Here is a 20,600-nt window from a genome sequence, read left to right on the forward strand (position 1 = left end):
ATACCAACCTTCCTTAAGGAAGAAGTTTGGTTTGTTAATAAAATTAACCCGAAATGGAGTAAATAAATAACGGTCACTTAAATTTATTATTCTTTTGTTCTTTATTTATTTATTTGTTTCTAACAACTAACTATTCATCACTTTTGTACATTAGAATACCATTAAACCGGTGTTGGAATTTATTCCACAAAACCGAGATGATATTCAAAGGTACTTAATAATTATGTAATAGGGGATTGCTTCGATACCATTGTACCGACGTTAGAATTTATTCTAACAAAGCCGAGATGGGGCAAAGAAGGAATAATTCATTCACATGATTATTAAGAAGTAAGTTGTAACTAGAATATTCTTGAAACCATTATACAGGCGTTGGAATTTATTTCAACAAAGCCGAGATGGCGAACAAAGAATAAAACCGAGTTCACTTACTTAATCAAATAAAAAGAATACACCAAAATGAGAGAAATAACCTTTCAACAAATTGGCACTACTGTCGGGACAATTTGTTGAAGGAGAAAACCTCTCAAAAATATCTTTCAACACGAGTTTATTTTGTTATGTTGTAAATAGACTACTATACTTAAGCACTTTGGTATTTCCATTGTCGGGGAATCTATGATCGAGCTTGATTCTATAGATAACTAGATTGATGTGGATGTGATCCACAAGATGAGTTTCTTTATAGACCCAACTGATCTGCTTTTCAAATATGAGAATGATCAACCATCTGCTCCTATGGATAACCCTTCTGCTGACCCTCCTGAACCTCAGCCCTCTTCATTCTATGTCGAGTCATCATCATCTTCTGCCATGCCTACCAATTAGATGATCATGGATGAGTTGGTCTCACTTTGAGGATTCATCACCGCAAGGATGAATGCCCTTGATGTTTAGAATCAACAAGTGCAGGTTGAACTTAGAAAGTTATCTAATCGATTGGACTATACGGATATCGATGATCTTAGTGGCGAGCTAGAGTCTTAGGGTTGTTGTCTAGGATTTGTTGTTGTGATGTTTGTCTTTTGATGTTTTAGTTTACCTACTTTCTTTCTGGGATTTAATATTGGTACTTTGTTAAACTATGTTTTGTATGAACATGTTTATGATAATGTTAATGATACTATATTGCTTACCATTTATTCCATTCTCTTATAACATATTCTTTATGGCTCCTAATTCTGACATTGGCTTTATATGAGTCATCTATATTATCTTGTACCCTTTCTAAATATATTGTTGTGCCTTTGGAACTTTGTTTTTCTTTCTTTTTAATGAAGTCAAAAATGGGAGAAAAATTGGAGTTTTGTGTTTCCTTTTATGGCACATATTCAAAAACAAAGGGGGAACATAGAAGATAGGGGAGCATATATATGTTCAAAATGTTAAAATAAACAAATATATGTTGAATTAGAAAACTCAAAAATGTCAAAAAGATCTTGGTTTGTCATCATCAAAAAGTGGGAGATTGTGAAGAAGATCGTGGTTTGTCATCATCAAAAAGTGAGATATTGTGAAGAAGATCTTGCTCCTGAAATAGATAGGGTTTTGATGAAGACACACAAATCAACAAAAAGAAGAAAATGAAGAAGACCTTGAAGACTTAAAAGACAAGCTTTCAAATATAAATATTTGTGTAATCTTATAAAATAGGTAAATTTATTTTAAGTCTTTTAATTATGATTAGGCATAATGTTCAAGTGAAAATCTTTTTGGAATCATATTAAAACTTAGAATCAATTGAACTTAATTTTAAAAAAGTTAAGTAACGAGTTACTTGACCTAAGTAACAGGTAATTGGACCCGAGTAACATGTTACTTGAACCGAGTAACAGGTTACTGTGATTGAATAATAGATTATCCATCAATTTTAACTTAGAGTAACCGATTACTAAATGGTAACTAATTACTCAATAGGAGTAATCAATTACTCAATGGGAGTAACAAATTACTCATTTGGACATAACGTTTGGGTAATCAGTTACATACTGCAGTAATCGGTTATTGAGAGTTGTTACACCATATTTTTAAATCCAAACTGAATAATTTTCATCCAAAATGAATGAGTTTTATTTCGATAGACTTCTACCTTCACTTAGGAGTATGATGACTAGTTGGAAGCCTTTTTAAAGGCTCCCTAATTCGTATACCAAATTTCAGAATAACTTTCACATACTTTCACGGCAATTTTCATAACTTTGTTCTTGCAACCCTAACTTTTAACTTTCAAAAATTTTCTAAGTTTTCATAAATTAAAACACTTGAACATTGTGTATTATTCATAGTGAAAGATAATAAGGATTGCAAGTGTAAAATTGTTACATCTTCTAATTAATTTTTTCCCTAGTCATATTCTTCATTATATTCTTGTGAAGTGTTTTAAAATTTTCACCATAGGGTTTGGTGGAAAAGTGAATAATGAAACTTATAAGAGGTGTTCTTCTAAGTGATGTGATTATGGTGAGTGTGTATTGTACTCATACTCTTAGGGTAAGATTTATAATTATAACTCATCATCTTAATAATGAGCCAATTTAAGCACACTTTCAAAGCAATAATTATTTTTATTTTAAAAATTGGAAAATTTGAATAACAATTTTTTAAAATTCAACAAACACTTTTTTGGATAAAATATTTTAGGTTTTTTGGATTGAACAAAATTGGATATTCATATTTTATGGTTCGATTTTATAAGGGAAAACTTATATAAATAGGGGATATAAATACCAAGAGATCATTGAAAATGGAATAAGAGACTTATAACTATGGACTCAAATACACTTGTGAGTTGAACCTTTGGGGAGACAAGTTGATTACATAAAGTGGGTGATTAAGATGGGCACAAATCAGAGTTATAGGTGATGTTAAGTTTAGTGATTACATAAACTGCAGTTAGTGTTCATATGCATATGGTTAATAATGGAGTAGTGGAGAGGAAATTGACGGGATGACTTAGAGTACCGTGATGTTGAGAGGGACGGCGTTGTTGGACGGTGATTCATCAACAATGTCTTGAGGGAGAGTCTACGTGAGGTGAGTCCCTTGTATTCCTGGGAGAGGATATCCTGTTGGATCAGACAGTTCTCACGGGCCAAACTAGACGATCTCTGACAACCCATCTTTGCAATCTGGATCAATGAGAGGGATGCCTAGAAAGCGTTTGTTACGACACCGTCCTGTTATGGACTGTTCCTATGGAACTTATTGATCAATTGGCTTATGAAATGTTTTTGGTGTGTACAAAGTGGCTTGGTATGGGACCTGTACTCTTGATTTATTTCCGACTAGGTTATTTGGAGGATATTGGTGTAAGGTGGATGATCATGACATAGCATGCATATATTGCACTTGTGGAAGTGGATTCCCACATTTGAGTTACAAACATCATGCATCATTAACATTATGCACACATTATTACTTATGGTTATGATATTTGTTTATGAAATGTATGTTGATACATTATTGTTTATGTTGATAAACGGTGGGTTATGATGTCGGTTATAGATAATATATGTGTATGTTATTATTTGGGGTTATGATCTCCACTTATGTGTTATTTAATTATAGTCATGATATCTTGTCGATGAATTATATATTGATAAATGGTGAATTATGATATTGTTTGGGAATAAGTGTTGTTTACATTACATAGGTTGATTAGATAATTATTTATGAGAACAATTGATGAGTTTGGTTATAGTACTCATGTGGATTGGATAATTGTTTACGAGAACAACTGATGAGTTATAATATGATATGTTATATATATATGAACTGTTTTTCATATCTGAGTGTAATATTTTGAGTAAGTCCATGCCGTCAATGAATTTACGTTCATTAGATGTCTTACTCTCTCTGCTGTATTGTTCTTGTTCTGTATATATTTGCTATGTAGATGGCCGACAACAGCACTCACATTCGAGGTTATCACTTCACAATGTCCCTGATGGGACAATGGGCTAGTGACAGGCACAGATATACATACACAGGCCCCTGCGGTTTGTTGTTGCACATGGTGTGGGACGGGTCATCAATGATGATCCCTCATCCCGACACCCATATTGACGCTTCCTTCACTTTGCCGCCAAAGAGGCTAATGTCTCTAGAGGTTGGACTTTGATACTCGCTAGTCAGGAGTGATGGCGCTGTTCCCTCCCACAGTTATAGGATGTGGCAAGATTGTTTGGATGCTCCGCCATCCAGTAGAGCCAAGAGGAGCAGTGGTCTTGGGGGAGGTCCCAATTCAAAAAAAATTACTCATTTTTCCGTGTAATAAATAAAGAGTATTTTTCAGGGTGTTACAAGATTCGCTTACTCCAATTCTTCATCTTAGCCATCAATTCTAGGGAAATCCAATGGTTTGAATTAACGAGTAGATCTAAACCCTTAGATGTTCATAGAATTGATGACTAGGTTGAGTAGTGAGTTTTAAAAACTTACTCTTAGAGTAAGTGGATCCCTCATCGAGTTTAAATGAATTTATATGAATTGATGGATGATTTTTTATCTATCCATTAGCATCAAAATCTACTCATTTACCACTCTTAAGTTTAGGTAAAGAAACCATGAGAGTTTTTTCAGAATTTTCATCGACCTAGAATCAACAAGAATATTTGGGCTCCTTAGTGGCCCCATTCTCGAAAGTAGAATAAGGTTTTAAGTTTGAAGTGTAGAATTGTATTTTAGTTGCATAACGCATCCACTTACTTCACTTATAAGTTTAAAAAATTTACTCAACATCTTAGTCATTAATTTCAGCAAAATTTAATGGTTTAAGTTAGTGGGTAGATTTGAATTATAAGATTTCCTTAAATTTGGTAGCTAAAATATGGAGTAAGTGGATTCCCTTTGTTAAAATATTATTTACAGTAAAAATAAATTATTTGTGTCCCTTGTATTGTTTTCTGGTGCATATTTCTTTAAAATATTCGGGGGAAAATAATGTTAAATTTTACATGTGTTAGACTAAGTAATTGTTTGATATAGATAAAAGTTAGTAATTTTTATAAATAAATAAACTTAAAGTTGCAGCTCAATTAAAAAAGTTTGTTTTTATTATAAAATATAAGTACTCAATTAAAAAAGTTTGTTTTTATTATAAAATATAAGTAAACAATGACATTCTTTTTATGATGAGTTATATATTTTTATTGTTTATTGTCCAACCAAATTCACTTCCCATTTTATCCCTAGTATTTCAATAGTACTTTTATCTTTTGGATTGATCAAATCTTGAATTGCTTATTTTATCATTTGTGCACAATTTATTTTATGAATTCTCTAATTTAATTTATTTGTGTATCATGTTGTTTTTAAACATTGATAATTTAATATTGGTTTTTAAGTGTTCTTTTATTTTAATATTTTTGTACCAAAACGAATATTTTTGTAATTTACTCTATAAAAAATAATATTTTATCTTATTTAAACGAAACAGATTAGCTTATATAAATAGATTATTATATGAACATGTTATAATATCACATTTTATAATACTACAATTTATAATATGTTTTCATTACCTCAAACCAAATTTATATTTCTACCATTGACCTTAAAATATGTTTTTTCAATTAAAATAAAATTGCCTAGTTCTATTTTCAGACTTCTAATGTCCTACGCAATATGGAAACTATACAATGGAAATGGATATAGTATTTTAACAAATTATCATGAAGAATTTTTTCCTTGCTGCAAGAATCTAGGTTTTTCATTGGAATTCACATAAATTTGTGATTAGAATGATAGAGGTTAACAAATTATTAAAATAACGAAGACAAAGACAAGAGAGAAAATAATAGAGAGAAAGATAAAAATTGCATAAAACTAATCAATTTCTTATGTGAACTCTAATTTTCAGTATCTAGATTGTGTCACAACCCGAATTCTCGGCGCATGAGTGTAAGTAAAATAGTTTAAAATTTATGAACTGACAATGTCAATATATAGTTTAATGGTGGATGATTGCTGACAGTGTAAAAAACCTTACACTATTAGTATATACATATTAAATCCAAGTAAAAATAATTATTTTCTATCTCTTTTAGAAAATTGAGTCACTTTTACATTTTTTCAAACAAAACGGAGTAAAACCTCATTTTACCCAATCTTGAAAAGTTTTGGTATGTAACAAACTTCTACCTTGGGAGTGAATTAGAGATTTGAGAATGTATCAGGGTTTCCACAATGAGACAATATATTTGTTGATTGCATAAATACAAGTGTACCATTAAATTGTTGACTATTTATTTTTAATTGTGTACAAAAGGGCAAAAGGGCTTTTCTTTTATTTTTGTGTCAGAAAAGATTTCATCTTACTCTTTTGTGTCCTCAAAAGCAATAAGAAAATCAAGATCATATAACTCTCTAGGTATAAAATGTTTAATTGATTGGGTTTGTTTTAATTAAAAAGAGGGGGGAACAACGTATTGAGAGTTAAAAGTAGTATTAATGATCACTACATCTCTACTCGATTTAGAAAGGAAAGACACAATCCTAATTGTTTTTGTTTTCTTAATATTTATGTGTTTCATTATTAAAATATTTCATATTTATTGAATTTATTATAAAAATGGATAGCAAAAAGAAGCAACATCCACTGTGAATTGACTTTCTCCTTGCAAGATATGATAGAAGTTATCTTAACGATTGTTATCACATCTCAACTCTAATGGAAATGAATATATGAGCATAATTGTTACCTCCTTTTATTCTGAAAATTTATATTAATTTAATTAGTCTTAATATAACTAATTATTAAAATGACCATGTAGTAAGTAACGAGTATTGATTCAAGTGGTATATGTTTGATTCCTCTTAAGAAATGTCCCGGGTTCGAGTCTTGTGGATGAAATAAATATTTGTTAAGAGAGCTAGCCCCACATACATGTGGATGTTCCTGACTCAGGCAGGATTGCCATCCATACGAGTATACTTGTGGGATACCAAAAAAAAAATAACCATGTACTCATTGGATGGCAAATTCATCATTAATTAACTATTATCTAAAAGATAAATATCGCTTAGTCATTTAGTAGATTCATATCATTTGTTATTAAATGACCAAATAAAAACTTGAAAGTAATATAAATATTTAAATGATATTTTATTTTTTGCATCCTAATTTTCGATAATGAATAGGTTTCATCACTTAGGAGAGGAAGAAGATAATTTATATCATTTGTTCATTGGTTTGGAGTCACCATCACATTTATGTAATCAAAATATAGAAAAATGTTTTTCTGTCCAAACTAGTTGTATACTCGTGCATTTGCACATGCCATTTCGTACTGGTTTTACAAAATATATTTAAAATTATAATTAAGTAAAAGACTCAAGTTGTTAGTTAAACATAAACATGTATTAGTTTAATAATACAATATAAATATTAAAGTTGTAGCACTTGTAGTAGTTGAAACAACAAATAGTCATGTAAGTCAAAATAATTATAATATAAAAGCAAAAAATAAATGTGAATGAACAATTTAAAGTAATAAATCTTAACGACATAACTAACATTTTTATATTGAATCTCAATAAATTAAACTTCAGTTCAAAAACTTTGTTTCTACATAATTGTTTGTAATTCATTACGTTTGAGGACTTTGAATAATAAAGAGATTAGTGTGAAAGTTCCCAACAACTAACAATGTGAAAAACAACAAAATTTAAGGAACATAAATGAATACACAAAGTTTACGATATACATAATAACAAAATCTACCATGAATTTGTAAATCATAATGACAAATTAGTTTTTGTATTTTCGATTCCAGACTCCACTATTAAAATACACCATCATTAAATTTCAAAATGTACTTCTATGTGATTTTTCATATGGGTGGGTAGGTTTGTATGAGTCAAATAACTTTATCACTAGAAGTGATGAGAATTTGATAAAGTACTTGAAGGAAGTTCTTTTGTGTGAACAAACTTATTTTGTAATCTATTATTATGCATTAAGATCTTTTTGACAATAATTAAAAGAAAGCTATTATGCCTGAATATTTTTATATGGTCTTAAAATTATTACAATAGTTCTTTCAAAAACCAATATCTTGAGCCTACATCTTCTACTTGTTTTCTTTCTTCACGAATTCCATTTTAGTTGCAAATATTATTGCATAACTTTACGTATTTAATAGATTAAGATAGAATAACTTTGTTGTTACCTAGTTAGTGGAAGCTTGGAAGGTGACTTATTCTCCTTAATATGATAATTATTTAATTTGACTGTTCTTGGTGGCTACAATAGTGCAACATCAAGGTCATTGATTAGTTTTTAGAGATTGATGTTTGAGAGTAAACTTCAAGAGAGTCAATCCCCTTCTCTTTTTATTAGTGTTATGAGAATCGGACTAAACTTGACCGTTCGACCGGTCTGACCGCTGATTGGGCTTAAAAATAACTTTGATTTGCAATCTTAACCGAATGAATGTTGAACTTCTTTGAGCCATGGATTTCTGGTCCGATTGTATTAAACCTGGTCCAACCACATTAACTTGGAAAGTAAACAGGAAAGTTCAATTAAAAAATATGAAGATATATTAATTCAATATAATTATACGTAATTATTAATTATATAAGACTTTACATTTACACATAATTATATTTTTCTAGATAAAAATTATTAATTATATATAAAATCATACGGTCAGACCATACAGTTTAACTATTTAAACCGCTTAAACTTAATACAAGACATCTTTCAGTTTAACACATGGCTCGACTTTCCCAACATTTATTTTTACACATACATAACATGATATAGTTAGTAGTATCCTATTAATTAAAAAATAATTAATAAATTTATAATTTCATTACTATTTGATTCTAAAATAAGATTATTATAAAAATACATATTCTTATTATTACTTGACTCTAAAGTAACTACAAACAATATGTTATGATTCATATTATAATTTTTAAATAGGTATCCTCATCTTTTTTTAGTTTTATAATTTCATCCTTATGCATTAAAGTAAACGCGTACGAATAGATTTTTCAATAGTTTGTAAAAATAAAATTATCAAAATCAATTCAACTAAAAATAAGATGAAAATTTGAAAAATTCAATAATGTATGATATAAAGATACAAATATTGATTAAGGAAAAACAAATTTATAATTTTATATTATTATTGTCCTATAATGATCAACGATATACTGTGATTTATCCACAATATATGAATCATAATATACATTTATTTATTTAATGAGTATAAAATTAATTAAAATATTTGATCATTTAATTTAATTACTTAACTGTCTATAATAACATTTTTTAATTGGTCCACAAAATTTGAACTATTTTATTTCAGTAAGACAGTTAAAAATAGAATTATTTAACTATTTATTTATCAATAGAATTATAAATGTATATTAAGTTTGCAATGTTAAATTTAATTGTGTAAAATATTCAATAAATTATATACTTATAGAGTTAATGTGTTATATCATCATCTTATTATATTTGATAATTTAATTTAATTGATTAATTGTGTATAATGGTATTTTTGTATTTGATCAATAAAATTTGAGTTTTTATATTTCTTTATGAGATTAAAAATATAATTATTTATTTATCAATATAATTATAATTGTGTATTAAGTTTCTAATGTTAAATAATCGTGTAGTGTGCTCAATTAATCATGCACGTTCTACAATTCAACGTATCACAACAAATTATATATTAATGAATCCAAATATAAAAAAATTATCAGAAATGATGTAAAACATTAATGACTAGATATTACTCAATTAATAATCTATACATTTATTAATTATAATACTGCAAATATATATTTCATTTTTATAACTAATCCATAAATTCAAACAAAAAATAGAATATAAATTGAATTAAATATTAATAATCCAAAATTTTATTATTTATGATTCGGAAAATTTATATCCATATTGAACATTGCTTAAAATTAGGGAATTATAAATAATTTAATCAAAATATAAATCAAATTAATTCATTATCACAATCAAATCAAATTGCTTTAATATTTTGATTGTCACATCCTATTGACGATTAAAGAGAAATTCAATCCAAAAATGCAATCAAAAATCAAATCACAAAACTAATTTTGAGAAAATTTATTTAATTTTTAGATAACATAATAGAATATATTCAAAGGCAATCATGCGTAATAATTTTGGCTTTTAAAGTGTAACTAACAATTGGTTAATTGTGTATAATATCATTTTTGTAAATGACAGAAATTTTTTGAACTTTTATGTTTCTTTAAGACATTATTATGTAATTATTTATTTATCAATATAATTATAAATATGCATTAAATTTTCAATGTTAAAGTAACCATGTAATATGCTCAAATAATCAAGACAAGTTACATATAAATATAAATTGATCCATAAATTCAAATTGTTTAATCCATAAATTCAAACAAAATAGAATATAAATGGAATTAAATATAAATATATTTCACAAATTTATTACTTACAATTATACAAATTTATATTCATGATGAGCATTGCTTAAAATTAGTGAATCATAAATAATTTAATCAAAATATAAATCAATTAATTATCATAATCGAATGAAATTGTTTTAATATTTTATTTATTACATCATATTAAAGAGAAATTAAATCAAAAAACACAACAAAAAATCAAATAATAAAATTAATTGTGGAGGACAATTATTTTGTTTTTAGATAACAGAACAAAATATTTTCAAAGATAATCATGCCTAATAATTTTGATTTCCAAGGTGTAACTACCAATTAATACATTCAAAGACATTAATGAGTAAATATTACTCAATTAATATTCCACAAATTTATTAGTTATAATTATGCAAATTTAGAGTACATTTTTGTAATTGATCCATAAATTCAAATAAAATATAATATAAATAGAATTAAATATTAATATTCCAGAAATTTATTAGTTATATAGTAGAATATAAATGAAATTTAATTGCTTTCAGTGGTTATGACTGACATGATGATCACATTTACTATGATTAATTAGATAAAATATATATGTTCAACAATTAAACATGTCAAATTATTTATGATGAGAACAAAAAAGATTAAAGATTATTCTTACTAATATAAGGTTGACACATTCAGATAGTGAAAAAAATAACTTTAAATGAAAAGGGACAAACACATAATAAAATTAAAGAATTATTCTTCTACATTAACATAATGTATGTAACCTTTAATTGTTGTATTCTAGGATGTGAAATTTCTCTTCTACGAATGCTGAAACAAAGAATATGGTCAATTCGTATTTCGTGCTTTAGAAAAATAACCGCATATGAAAAAATATTTTAACAAACATCATGTGAGAAAAAATAATCAAATTCATTTATTGTGCAAAGCAGAATAAAATTGAAGATTTTAGTAAGATAGCGACACAGAGACATAACACTAACCTGTAGATAGGCTTTAAGGGAGAGTCAAACTACAAATCAAGAGAGAAGACGATAAAGACGATATAAGATGAAAAGATAAATAAATTCATAACAACAAACAAACAAATATAATATTGTAACTTGTAACTAAATGTGTGTATATATAAATGAAGATCGAGTACATAACATAATTATTGAAGGTTTGGTCATTGTTAATGATGAAATCCTTGTAAATCATACACTAAGAAAGATAATTATTGGAAGAAAAAATCTACAAAATAATAAAATCAATCATACTACATATACAAAATAAACAAATCAAAGAAAAAATAAGAATATACATACACAATAAACAAAAAAGCAATTAAAAGATCTAGAAAATAAGAACATATCTAAAAATAAGAACTTATCTAAAAATAAACAAATGAATGAAAAAATTAATAAAAATGCACTTTAAACAATATATTTACAAAATAAGAATAAATCTATAATGATGAAGATTGAGTTGCGGGATACAGAAGCCATTATATTAGGTTAATTAATGAAAATATCAATAAAAATGCACTTTAAACAACATATTTATAAAATAAGAACAAATCTACAATGATAAAGATTGAGTAATGGGATAAAAAAAGTCATCATATTAGGTTTAAACAAAATGAAGATTGATGAATGAAACATTGGATTGTAGACATGAGAGAGAAGAAGGGAGAAATATGAAACAAAAGGGGAGAAGAAGATGAAGATATGAAATTATAATGGAGAGAGAAGTAATTCACATATGAAAAGAGATTCAATCTCCTTTATTGTAAGATGTAATTTCTTCATAGAATAAAAACCAAATTGACTCATTAATCATTAGAATTAAAATGTACAATGTACAAAAAATGGAAATATAATGTTGAAAGATACATGTGATTAACATAGACATGTTTTGGAGATAAAGTTTTGATTGAGATATTGACACATGTCATGAGGGACTTGAGAGGTTGATACATGTCATGAGGGATATTTTTTTGTTATATAGTAATAGATAGAATATTCAATATTTATTATTAGTCTTTAAATTAGAAATATAGATTCGACTATTCAAAGAATGAGTTTATGAAAATAAATGAATACTCATAACTCTTCATTCATCCTCAATATGATGATTATTTTTTATATTTTTAAAATTAATTAATAAAATATTCATATATATTTTATATTCATTATTTTTATTAAAGAAAAATATTTATTGGTAGCATCATTGTGATTATTATTTCAACAATTTTTATATTCATTATTTATTATTATTAACTATTATATCATAAAGTTTTTTATTTCTTAATTCATTTTTAATTAAACTTTAACTTTAACATAAGTGTTGTATCATAATTATTAAAAAATGATCCGGAAATAGGTAAAATAATGAATTTTCCTTCATTTATGTTGTAATTCGATTTTTATATTATTTGTTTATAATTAGGGTGGCAAAATGGGCTTGGACAGACGGGGCAGCCCGTTCGGATAAGTGTTTTTAGCGAGCCGAGCTAGGGGGTTTAACTTAAAGCCCATACTCAACTCATTTTGGAAGTCCGTTTTTTAGATGGGCCATGGAGGGTCGGGCCAACATTAAGATTAAAGTTCATTTGTATATCATGTTTCTCATTGCAATTAAGATTAAACTTTTACAATTTTAACTTATGTTTGGATGCTTAAGCATATAATTCTTCTTTCTCTTTGTAAAATGAACATTTAATATCTCATTATGTATTTATCTATTATCTTCGCTCTTATCCAATTATTGTACTTGTTATCAGATAAATATGAAGTTTCATGGACAATTAGGGGTGTTTGAATCAAATTTAAACATTTAATTAATTGAAATGGAAAATTGGAAACTCAAATAGAACTACTGATTTTGATTCCTTTTGGAAAATTAATTGAATTCGACTGCGTTTCAATTTATATTTTTAATATAGTCGAATTCAAATTAAATTGAGTAATATATATACTTTATTGTGATTGATTTATAATATAATAGTTTTGATTCTTATATATTTTTTAAAACTTAGGAGTTATAAGTTCTATTGTGAACTATGAGTTAAAAGTTTAAGACTATGGTGGTTTATAGTTTATAATTTATAAGTTTTGTACTAATGTAATATGTTATTATGAGATTGTGTCTTTTGTTTGTGATTTTTTGTTTTAAAATACATTTATGAATTGTTTGAATTATTTATTTTTGTCTAAAAGCTTAAATGTGTGTTTTGAAGAAAAAAATAGGTCAGCCCGCCAGCCTGCCAGCCCTACCAAATATGGGTCGGGCTGACATTTTGAGCCATTTTAACAATAAGGATCGGGTCGGACCAGCCCATATTCTGACAGGCCAAACGCGGGTCGGACCGGGTTGGCCCGTATTGCCACCCCCCTATTTACAATAAAGGAGAAAGATAATGTATTTTAACCTCTATTTTAAATATTTACTTAATATTAAAATGTTTTATGTTTTTTATTATTTATTACTATTAAAATAATGAATTTTCCTTACTTTTTGTTGTAATTCGATTTTTATATTATTTTTTTACAATAAAGGAGGAAGATAATGTATTTTAAGCCTTATTTTAAATATTTAATTAATATTAAAATATTTTACGTTTTTTATTGTTTATAATATTATTTATTATTACTACATGATATAAATAAAATATTAATAAAGAATCATTAACAGATATAGAGTAATAAGTAATAAAATAAAATGAATAAAATGATGTGACAAAATAACCTCACAAAAATGTGTATGCCATATGGAATGAAGCAGAGTTAAAAGTGAAGGATTGACACAAACCTCTCTTTTCAATTTATTCATTTTTTATATAGAACATATAAAATTAGATGTTATATTTAAGTTAAGAATGTAATAAGACCAATGGGCATATCCTTTTCATTTCACTTTCTGAAACAACTAAACATAGCTAATAAATTACTTAAACCACTTCTATTGTATATTTATATTTTGTAGAATTCAAAAAGGGCATTAATCTATTCACATTATTTTTCCAGTAATGGGTTATTGGCATTTTCTAACATTGTCTCTCTGCTTCTTCTTATGTCTTCTCTCTCATATTATTTCTGTTTCCTCAATTCGAGTAACAGTGTTACTTGATAATCACAACACCATGTAAGCTCTCACACCCTTCTCTATGTTTCCTCTGTTAATTCATTAGGAAAATAGTATTAAGAATAATAAGGTAAAAGATTGGTTTTATAAGTTTTTTTATAAAACATTATAAGACCATATTGAACATAGAAAGTAATTTAGAGGACTAATATAATAGGTGTGCATAATCTATAATAGTATGAAAGGAATTATAAGAGCATATTGAGCATAGAAAGTAATTTAGAGGACTAATATAATACTTTTGCATGATCTATAATAGAATGAAAGGAACTATTGCTTAATTTTGTTTTGTCATATTTTATCAATCTATTTTTCATCTTACATCATATTGTTATTATTTTTGTGAAATTATTTTCATTAATAATAAATTTTATATATTCTATTTTTACGACTTTTAGAGAGTAGGAAAAAATGTTATTTAAGAAATGAGAAAAATGATATCATTGAATCTTAATTGTATGATCAAATATTAATCAATAAATGAACATTACTTCAACGATTAATTAACAATTATCTGTTTTCATAATTTTTATTTGATAATTAAATCGTATAGATTTTATTTATTTCAATATTGAAAAACTCAAATTTAGAATGTTAATAATAATAACCTTTCTAATATTTTGGATGTGTTTTCAGACATGATCCTAAAGTGATGTTTGATCCCACTCTTGTCACACAAGTATCTTGGCGTCCCAGGTTGTCACAGTTTCCGGCATTTTTATTGTACAATAATGTTAACATATATTTTAAATAAACTATTTCTATCTTAAAGAATGGGTTTTAATATATATATATGGTGAAATATTAATTAGTCTTAGTTTTTCAATGTCTAAAATGATGCTTTGAATGCAATTGTTAACATAAATCCTTATTGTATCAAAGAAACACATTGCATGTCAAAAAAGTCCTAGACAAAAATTAATGATGTCCCTCAGAGCAATTGATTATACCTACAATTAAATTGATATTTTCATTTCTTAAAACTAAATTGGGAAAGGAATTCCTTCTATGAAGGAATTTGTATATTTATTATCAATGTTTTAAATTGTGGTTCGGTCATTCCATTGCAATTTGGATTGTGATTGTTGTATGAATTTTTTATCAAAAAAATAAATTTAAATTTTTTTATTCTAATGTGTCCCAATGTAGTCTTATGCGATTATATTGTGACTCGATACAGCCGCATTATTTTGATATTTGGTGTTATACAACAATTATGATGTAATATGGTTACAACAGTTACTAGGACTGCAATATTACGATCTCATGAAGTGATTCGGTCCGTAATTTGAAACAATGTTTATTAGCAACTTATTATATTATAATTATAGTATTATAATGGAATGTTGTTTTGTTTATTTTTTTAATTGTTGAATAATTTTGGCATCCAGGGCTTTTCTATACAAGGGATTCTTATCTCATAAGGAATGTGACCATCTTATCAATATGGTTAGATTTATCTAATAATGTTTTGTTTTTCTTCTATTATAGAAAATTTAAAACTTAAGTAGAAAAAAAGCATATGATGAAAAATAGTGTATGTTATATTGAATAAGTGAACGAATGAATGACTTGAGTTTTTTGTGTTATTAGGCCAGAGATAATTTGGAGAAGTCTATGGTTGCAAACAATGAATCAGGTAAAGGTGAGATGAATGAAGGTAGAACAAGCTCTGATACATCTTTTTCAAAGGCACAGGTATAATTATCTTTAATGTTTTTTTATATATTGATGCAACATCTTATTTGGTTGATCATATGTAATAAGCAAATATTGTTGTTTTAGCTTTTATCATTAACAAAAAAGTTTATTTTCAGATTATTTGAAAAGTGAAAATACTTCATGTTTTTGATGTAATTATAATACCTAGCAATGTACAAAAATACTTGGTTGACATATGTGTTCTAAATTATTGAACTTTATATGAATTCATATCTTTAAGGATGAAATTATTGCTGAGATTGAAGCAAGAATTGCTACATGGACATTCCTTCCTATTGGTAAGTACTAGTAAATATTATTCTATGGTTCATTTCAGTTTTTGTCCTTCTCTGCTAATAGTTTAGTTTAATTATATATCAGATAATGGTGAGTCTATTCAAGTTTTGCGTTATGAGCATGGTCAGCAATATCAACCACATGTTGATTTCTTTGATGACAAGTGTAATCAACAATTTGGTGGCCATAGGGTGGCCACTGTGTTGATGTATTTATCGAATGTTGAGAAGGGCGGCGAGACTGTTTTTCCAAATTCTGAGGTAAGTTTCTTATGAATCTGATCCTCTGATGGTTCTTTTCAATGAGTCAACCACCTCCTGGTGTCCAAAGAAGATAAACGATATGAACCAAGAAAGAAAAATGGAATGGTGATTAATTTATATCTTTCTTCTACAGTTAAAGTTGTCCCAGCCAAAAGATAATACATGGTCTGAATGTGCTAAAACAGGTTATGCAGGTATATATTTCACGGTGATTTTACATTTTTTATTAACACATACATTTTAATATGTTTGAGTGAGATTGCTGTTTATTTAATGTTGAAGAGAACTTTTGGCCAAGTAAAACTAAACATACATAATTAAAAACAAACTCATTTTGGTCCTTTCTAGCTCAATATCAATGTAGGAGGGGAATAAATGATAATGACAAAATAATTTATACACCGATAATATAAGATATTTTTATATTGCTAGTATGTCATCTAACATTTATGTCTTAATCATCGTCTACCTTTAAATAAAAGAAACATACATTAATAATGATCGATAAACGATTATTTATCGACTTATTCCAAGTTCCTTTGCTCCAATATTAAGATAAAGTTGGTGCTTATATTGATGAAGCAATCCAGTCTTGTCTTTGATGTCTTGTTGTTTTAACATTTTATATGTTTTGGCTGATATTTTTTGACCTATCTACTTTTATCTTACTTCTTTATCTTTTGAGTTGTTCTACCGGATCGGTCGCAATTTAACAATTATGGAATCTCATCTTTACAGTAAAACCTAAGAAGGGTGATGCTTTGTTGTTCTTCAGTCTTCATGTAAACGCAACTACAGATACTAGGAGCTTGCATCAAAGTTGTCCGGTCATCAAGGGCAAAAAGTGGTCTGCAACTAAATGGATTCACGTTGGGGACTATGAAAAAGCACAGGAGGATCTGAATGATAAAGTAATATGTTGATGAATATGAGAAATATTGTAGATGGGAAAATGCATGTAATGAAGAAAGCAAAGAATAATATAAAAAATAATATGAGAAATATTATCATTCTTGGTCAAGAGTCTTGTCGTTGGCCTTGAAATCTAAGAATAATGTTCAATTTATTAATGGAACTTTACCCAAACCCCTACCTTATCAACCAATTTTTTCAGCTTGGGATAGATGTAATACCCTTGTCCTGGATAAATTAGGCCTTACATTCATCTATTGCTCAATCTATTCTTTGGTTGGAAACAACTTATGAGGTATAGAATGATCTCAATAAGATATATTACATAGGAAATATACTTTGAAAATGTAAATTACATGAAGAACTCTATAGCATAAGACAATGTAATCACTCTATTATTGCCTACTACACTCAATTGAAGGGTCTAGGGCAAGAACTTCATAATTTTAGACCCATACCTTCTTGTATAGGTGAAGTTAAATGTCATCGTCCCTAGTACGTATTGTCAAGTGATATAAGGAGAGTGACTATGTTATTAGGTTCTTAAAGGGCCTAAATGAACAATACTCTACTGTAAGACCTAAATGAACACTACTCTAATGTAAGGTCTTTTCTCTCCTGGTGCAACAAGAAATACAGATTAGCATATGAAGAATCTATAATTATTGCTAACAATACAAGAGAATCCTATGATAGAGGAAGAATGAGAGGTAGAGGATCTAGAAATTTTGGTGTGGCTTTTATGGCAATAGGAAGAGGATACACTAGAAGAGGAGGTAATTGTAAGATCTTCACTTTCTATAATAGAACTGGACACACAATTGATGTGTGCTATCGAAAATATAGTTTCATGCCAAGTTTCAAATCAAATACCAATGTGAACAACATCACAAGCATTGGAGAGGATGATGGTGATGATTAGAAGATTGCTAAGAAAACCAAAAAGGAAGAAGGTAATATGACTTATATGCAATAACTTATTATAGTGCCTTGATGGAATATGTCATGATTAAAAATTCATCCTTGGATAAGTGGATGACCACACCATCGCCCAATTAAATTCATCTCCACCACTTATACTTATTCATGTTTATTTTTATGATGTTCATTCAACATGAAATTCTAAATTCGTGGGAGAATGGGTTAGTTGAAGGATTGCTCAATTGGTTGATCAAAAGACAAAGAACATATATGGAGACAATATTAAAGGAATAAATAAGTTTGGTTTTTTAAGAAGCAAATACTTTACTTTTCCATATTCTGAAAAACCCATATCAAAACAAGTTTTATACTTCTGACATTGGTCTATCGGATGTGAAAATTTTAGCTTTTCCACACTTCCAACAATCCATATTGAAAGTTTAAATCTTATTCTAAACTAGTTCTGTCGAAATCAATTATAAACATAATAAGATATGGACACAAAAAGGAAAATGATAATGAAATAGACAAACTAAAATAAGAAAGAATGACGGATAAACCTTAGAGAAATTTGTAAGATTGAGAATGAATGTAACACCGTGATTTTCTGTGCACGTTTTATAAATTATTTAATTACCAAGAAATTAATTTTAGAAATAATCAGTATTTATTTAGGCTAAACCTCGTTTGAGTTTCAGTCTTGTATTATGATTTCCTAATTTATGGTAAATATTCATAATTTTCTGAGACGGAAAGTCTTTGGGCCTCTTCGGGCCCAAATTCATACTAAATTCGGCCGAAATGTGATTTTTGAGTTTCGTAACTTGGAATTGAATTCTGATTGCGTCATTGGCTTCAAAATATTATTTCGAGTCAAAATAGACACCAAGTTTGTCCATAACTCATCTCTATATATTTTTCACTCCGAAATCCAAGTTTTGACGTTCTAAATGTAACCCTAAATCGGGAGAAATCCCTGTTTGAAAATGGGATAGCTTTGCAATGGATTTTTTAAGTGGTTTTCCATGGAATTAGAAAGGGTACGACATTGTTTGGGTTATAGTGGACCATTTGACGTAGACGGCTCATTTCCTACCGATCAACATAAAGTACTCTTTGGATAGACTAATAGATTTGTACATCAAAGAAATTGACTGATTACATGGGAATCATACAAATATCATCTCGGTTAGAGATCTGCGCTTCACTTCGAATTCTTAGAAGGGTCTGCATATGACTTTAGGCACCAAATTGAGTATGAGTTCGGCTTACCACCCGCAGATTAATGACCAATCTGAATGGACTATTCAGTCATTGGAAGATCTGCTTAAAGCATGTGTGTTGGAACACTCTGGAAGTTGGGCGGACTATCTGCATCTAGTAGATTTCACCTACAACAACAACTTTCATTCAAGTGTCGACATGGCGTCGTATGAAGCTCTTTACGGCAGAAAGTGCAGAACATCGTTATGTTGGTTTGAATCAGGAGAGAATCTGATACTAGGACCTGATGTGGTTCAGCAGACAACAAAAAAGATCAAAATGATAAGGGAAAACATGAAGACAGCTCAGAGCAGGCAAAAGAGCTACTATGACAAAAGGAGGAACCCTCTCAGTTTTGAAGAAGAAGATCATCTCTTCATGAGGGTGGTTCCAACAACTAGCATTGTGATAAGTGCAAAAAGTATACACTTATCACCATCATTTTATGGCACTTATCCTATACAAATTGTAGAAAACCAACTTAAATTAACACTTTTTAGGTGAATTTTGCATGATTGAATAAATTAGTTCTTTATTAATTCTTGTCCAAGTTTTCTTTGAGTTTTGTAGGAAATTGAATATTAAAGAATAAATTAAAAAATGGACAAGAATTCAAGCCAAAATTCAAGACAAAATCTCAAAATGAATTGTTAAAAGTAATCAGGTTAAAGCATGGCATGTTATGTGCTT

At 28.0% G+C, this 20,600-nt stretch overlaps 1 protein-coding gene across 1 annotated transcript; it reads left to right on the forward strand.

The window, feature by feature from the left end:
* LOC109353083 (probable prolyl 4-hydroxylase 7) lies at positions 14,408-17,781 on the forward strand. Its single transcript, XM_019595264.1, has 8 exons — positions 14,408-14,553; positions 15,190-15,249; positions 15,945-16,002; positions 16,147-16,251; positions 16,496-16,553; positions 16,636-16,811; positions 16,948-17,008; positions 17,553-17,781. The coding sequence occupies exons 1-8, from the start codon at positions 14,438-14,440 to the stop codon at positions 17,735-17,737; spliced, it is 819 nt and encodes a 272-aa protein (XP_019450809.1). The 5' UTR covers positions 14,408-14,437; the 3' UTR covers positions 17,738-17,781.

This window comes from Lupinus angustifolius, chromosome LG07, assembly GCF_001865875.1.
Source record: "Lupinus angustifolius cultivar Tanjil chromosome LG07, LupAngTanjil_v1.0, whole genome shotgun sequence".
NCBI classification, from domain to species: Eukaryota; Viridiplantae; Streptophyta; class Magnoliopsida; order Fabales; family Fabaceae; genus Lupinus; species Lupinus angustifolius.

Excerpts from the sequence above, each read along its gene's own strand:
- LOC109353083 (XM_019595264.1), top strand. The coding sequence starts at position 14,438 with ATGGGTTATTGGCATTTTCTAACATTGTCTCTCTGCTTCTTCTTATGT. Across the intron at positions 15,250-15,944 it reads CAAGTATCTTGGCGTCCCAG|GGCTTTTCTATACAAGGGAT; the intron begins GTTGTCACAGTT and ends TTTGGCATCCAG. Across the intron at positions 16,252-16,495 it reads CATCTTTTTCAAAGGCACAG|GATGAAATTATTGCTGAGAT; the intron begins GTATAATTATCT and ends CATATCTTTAAG.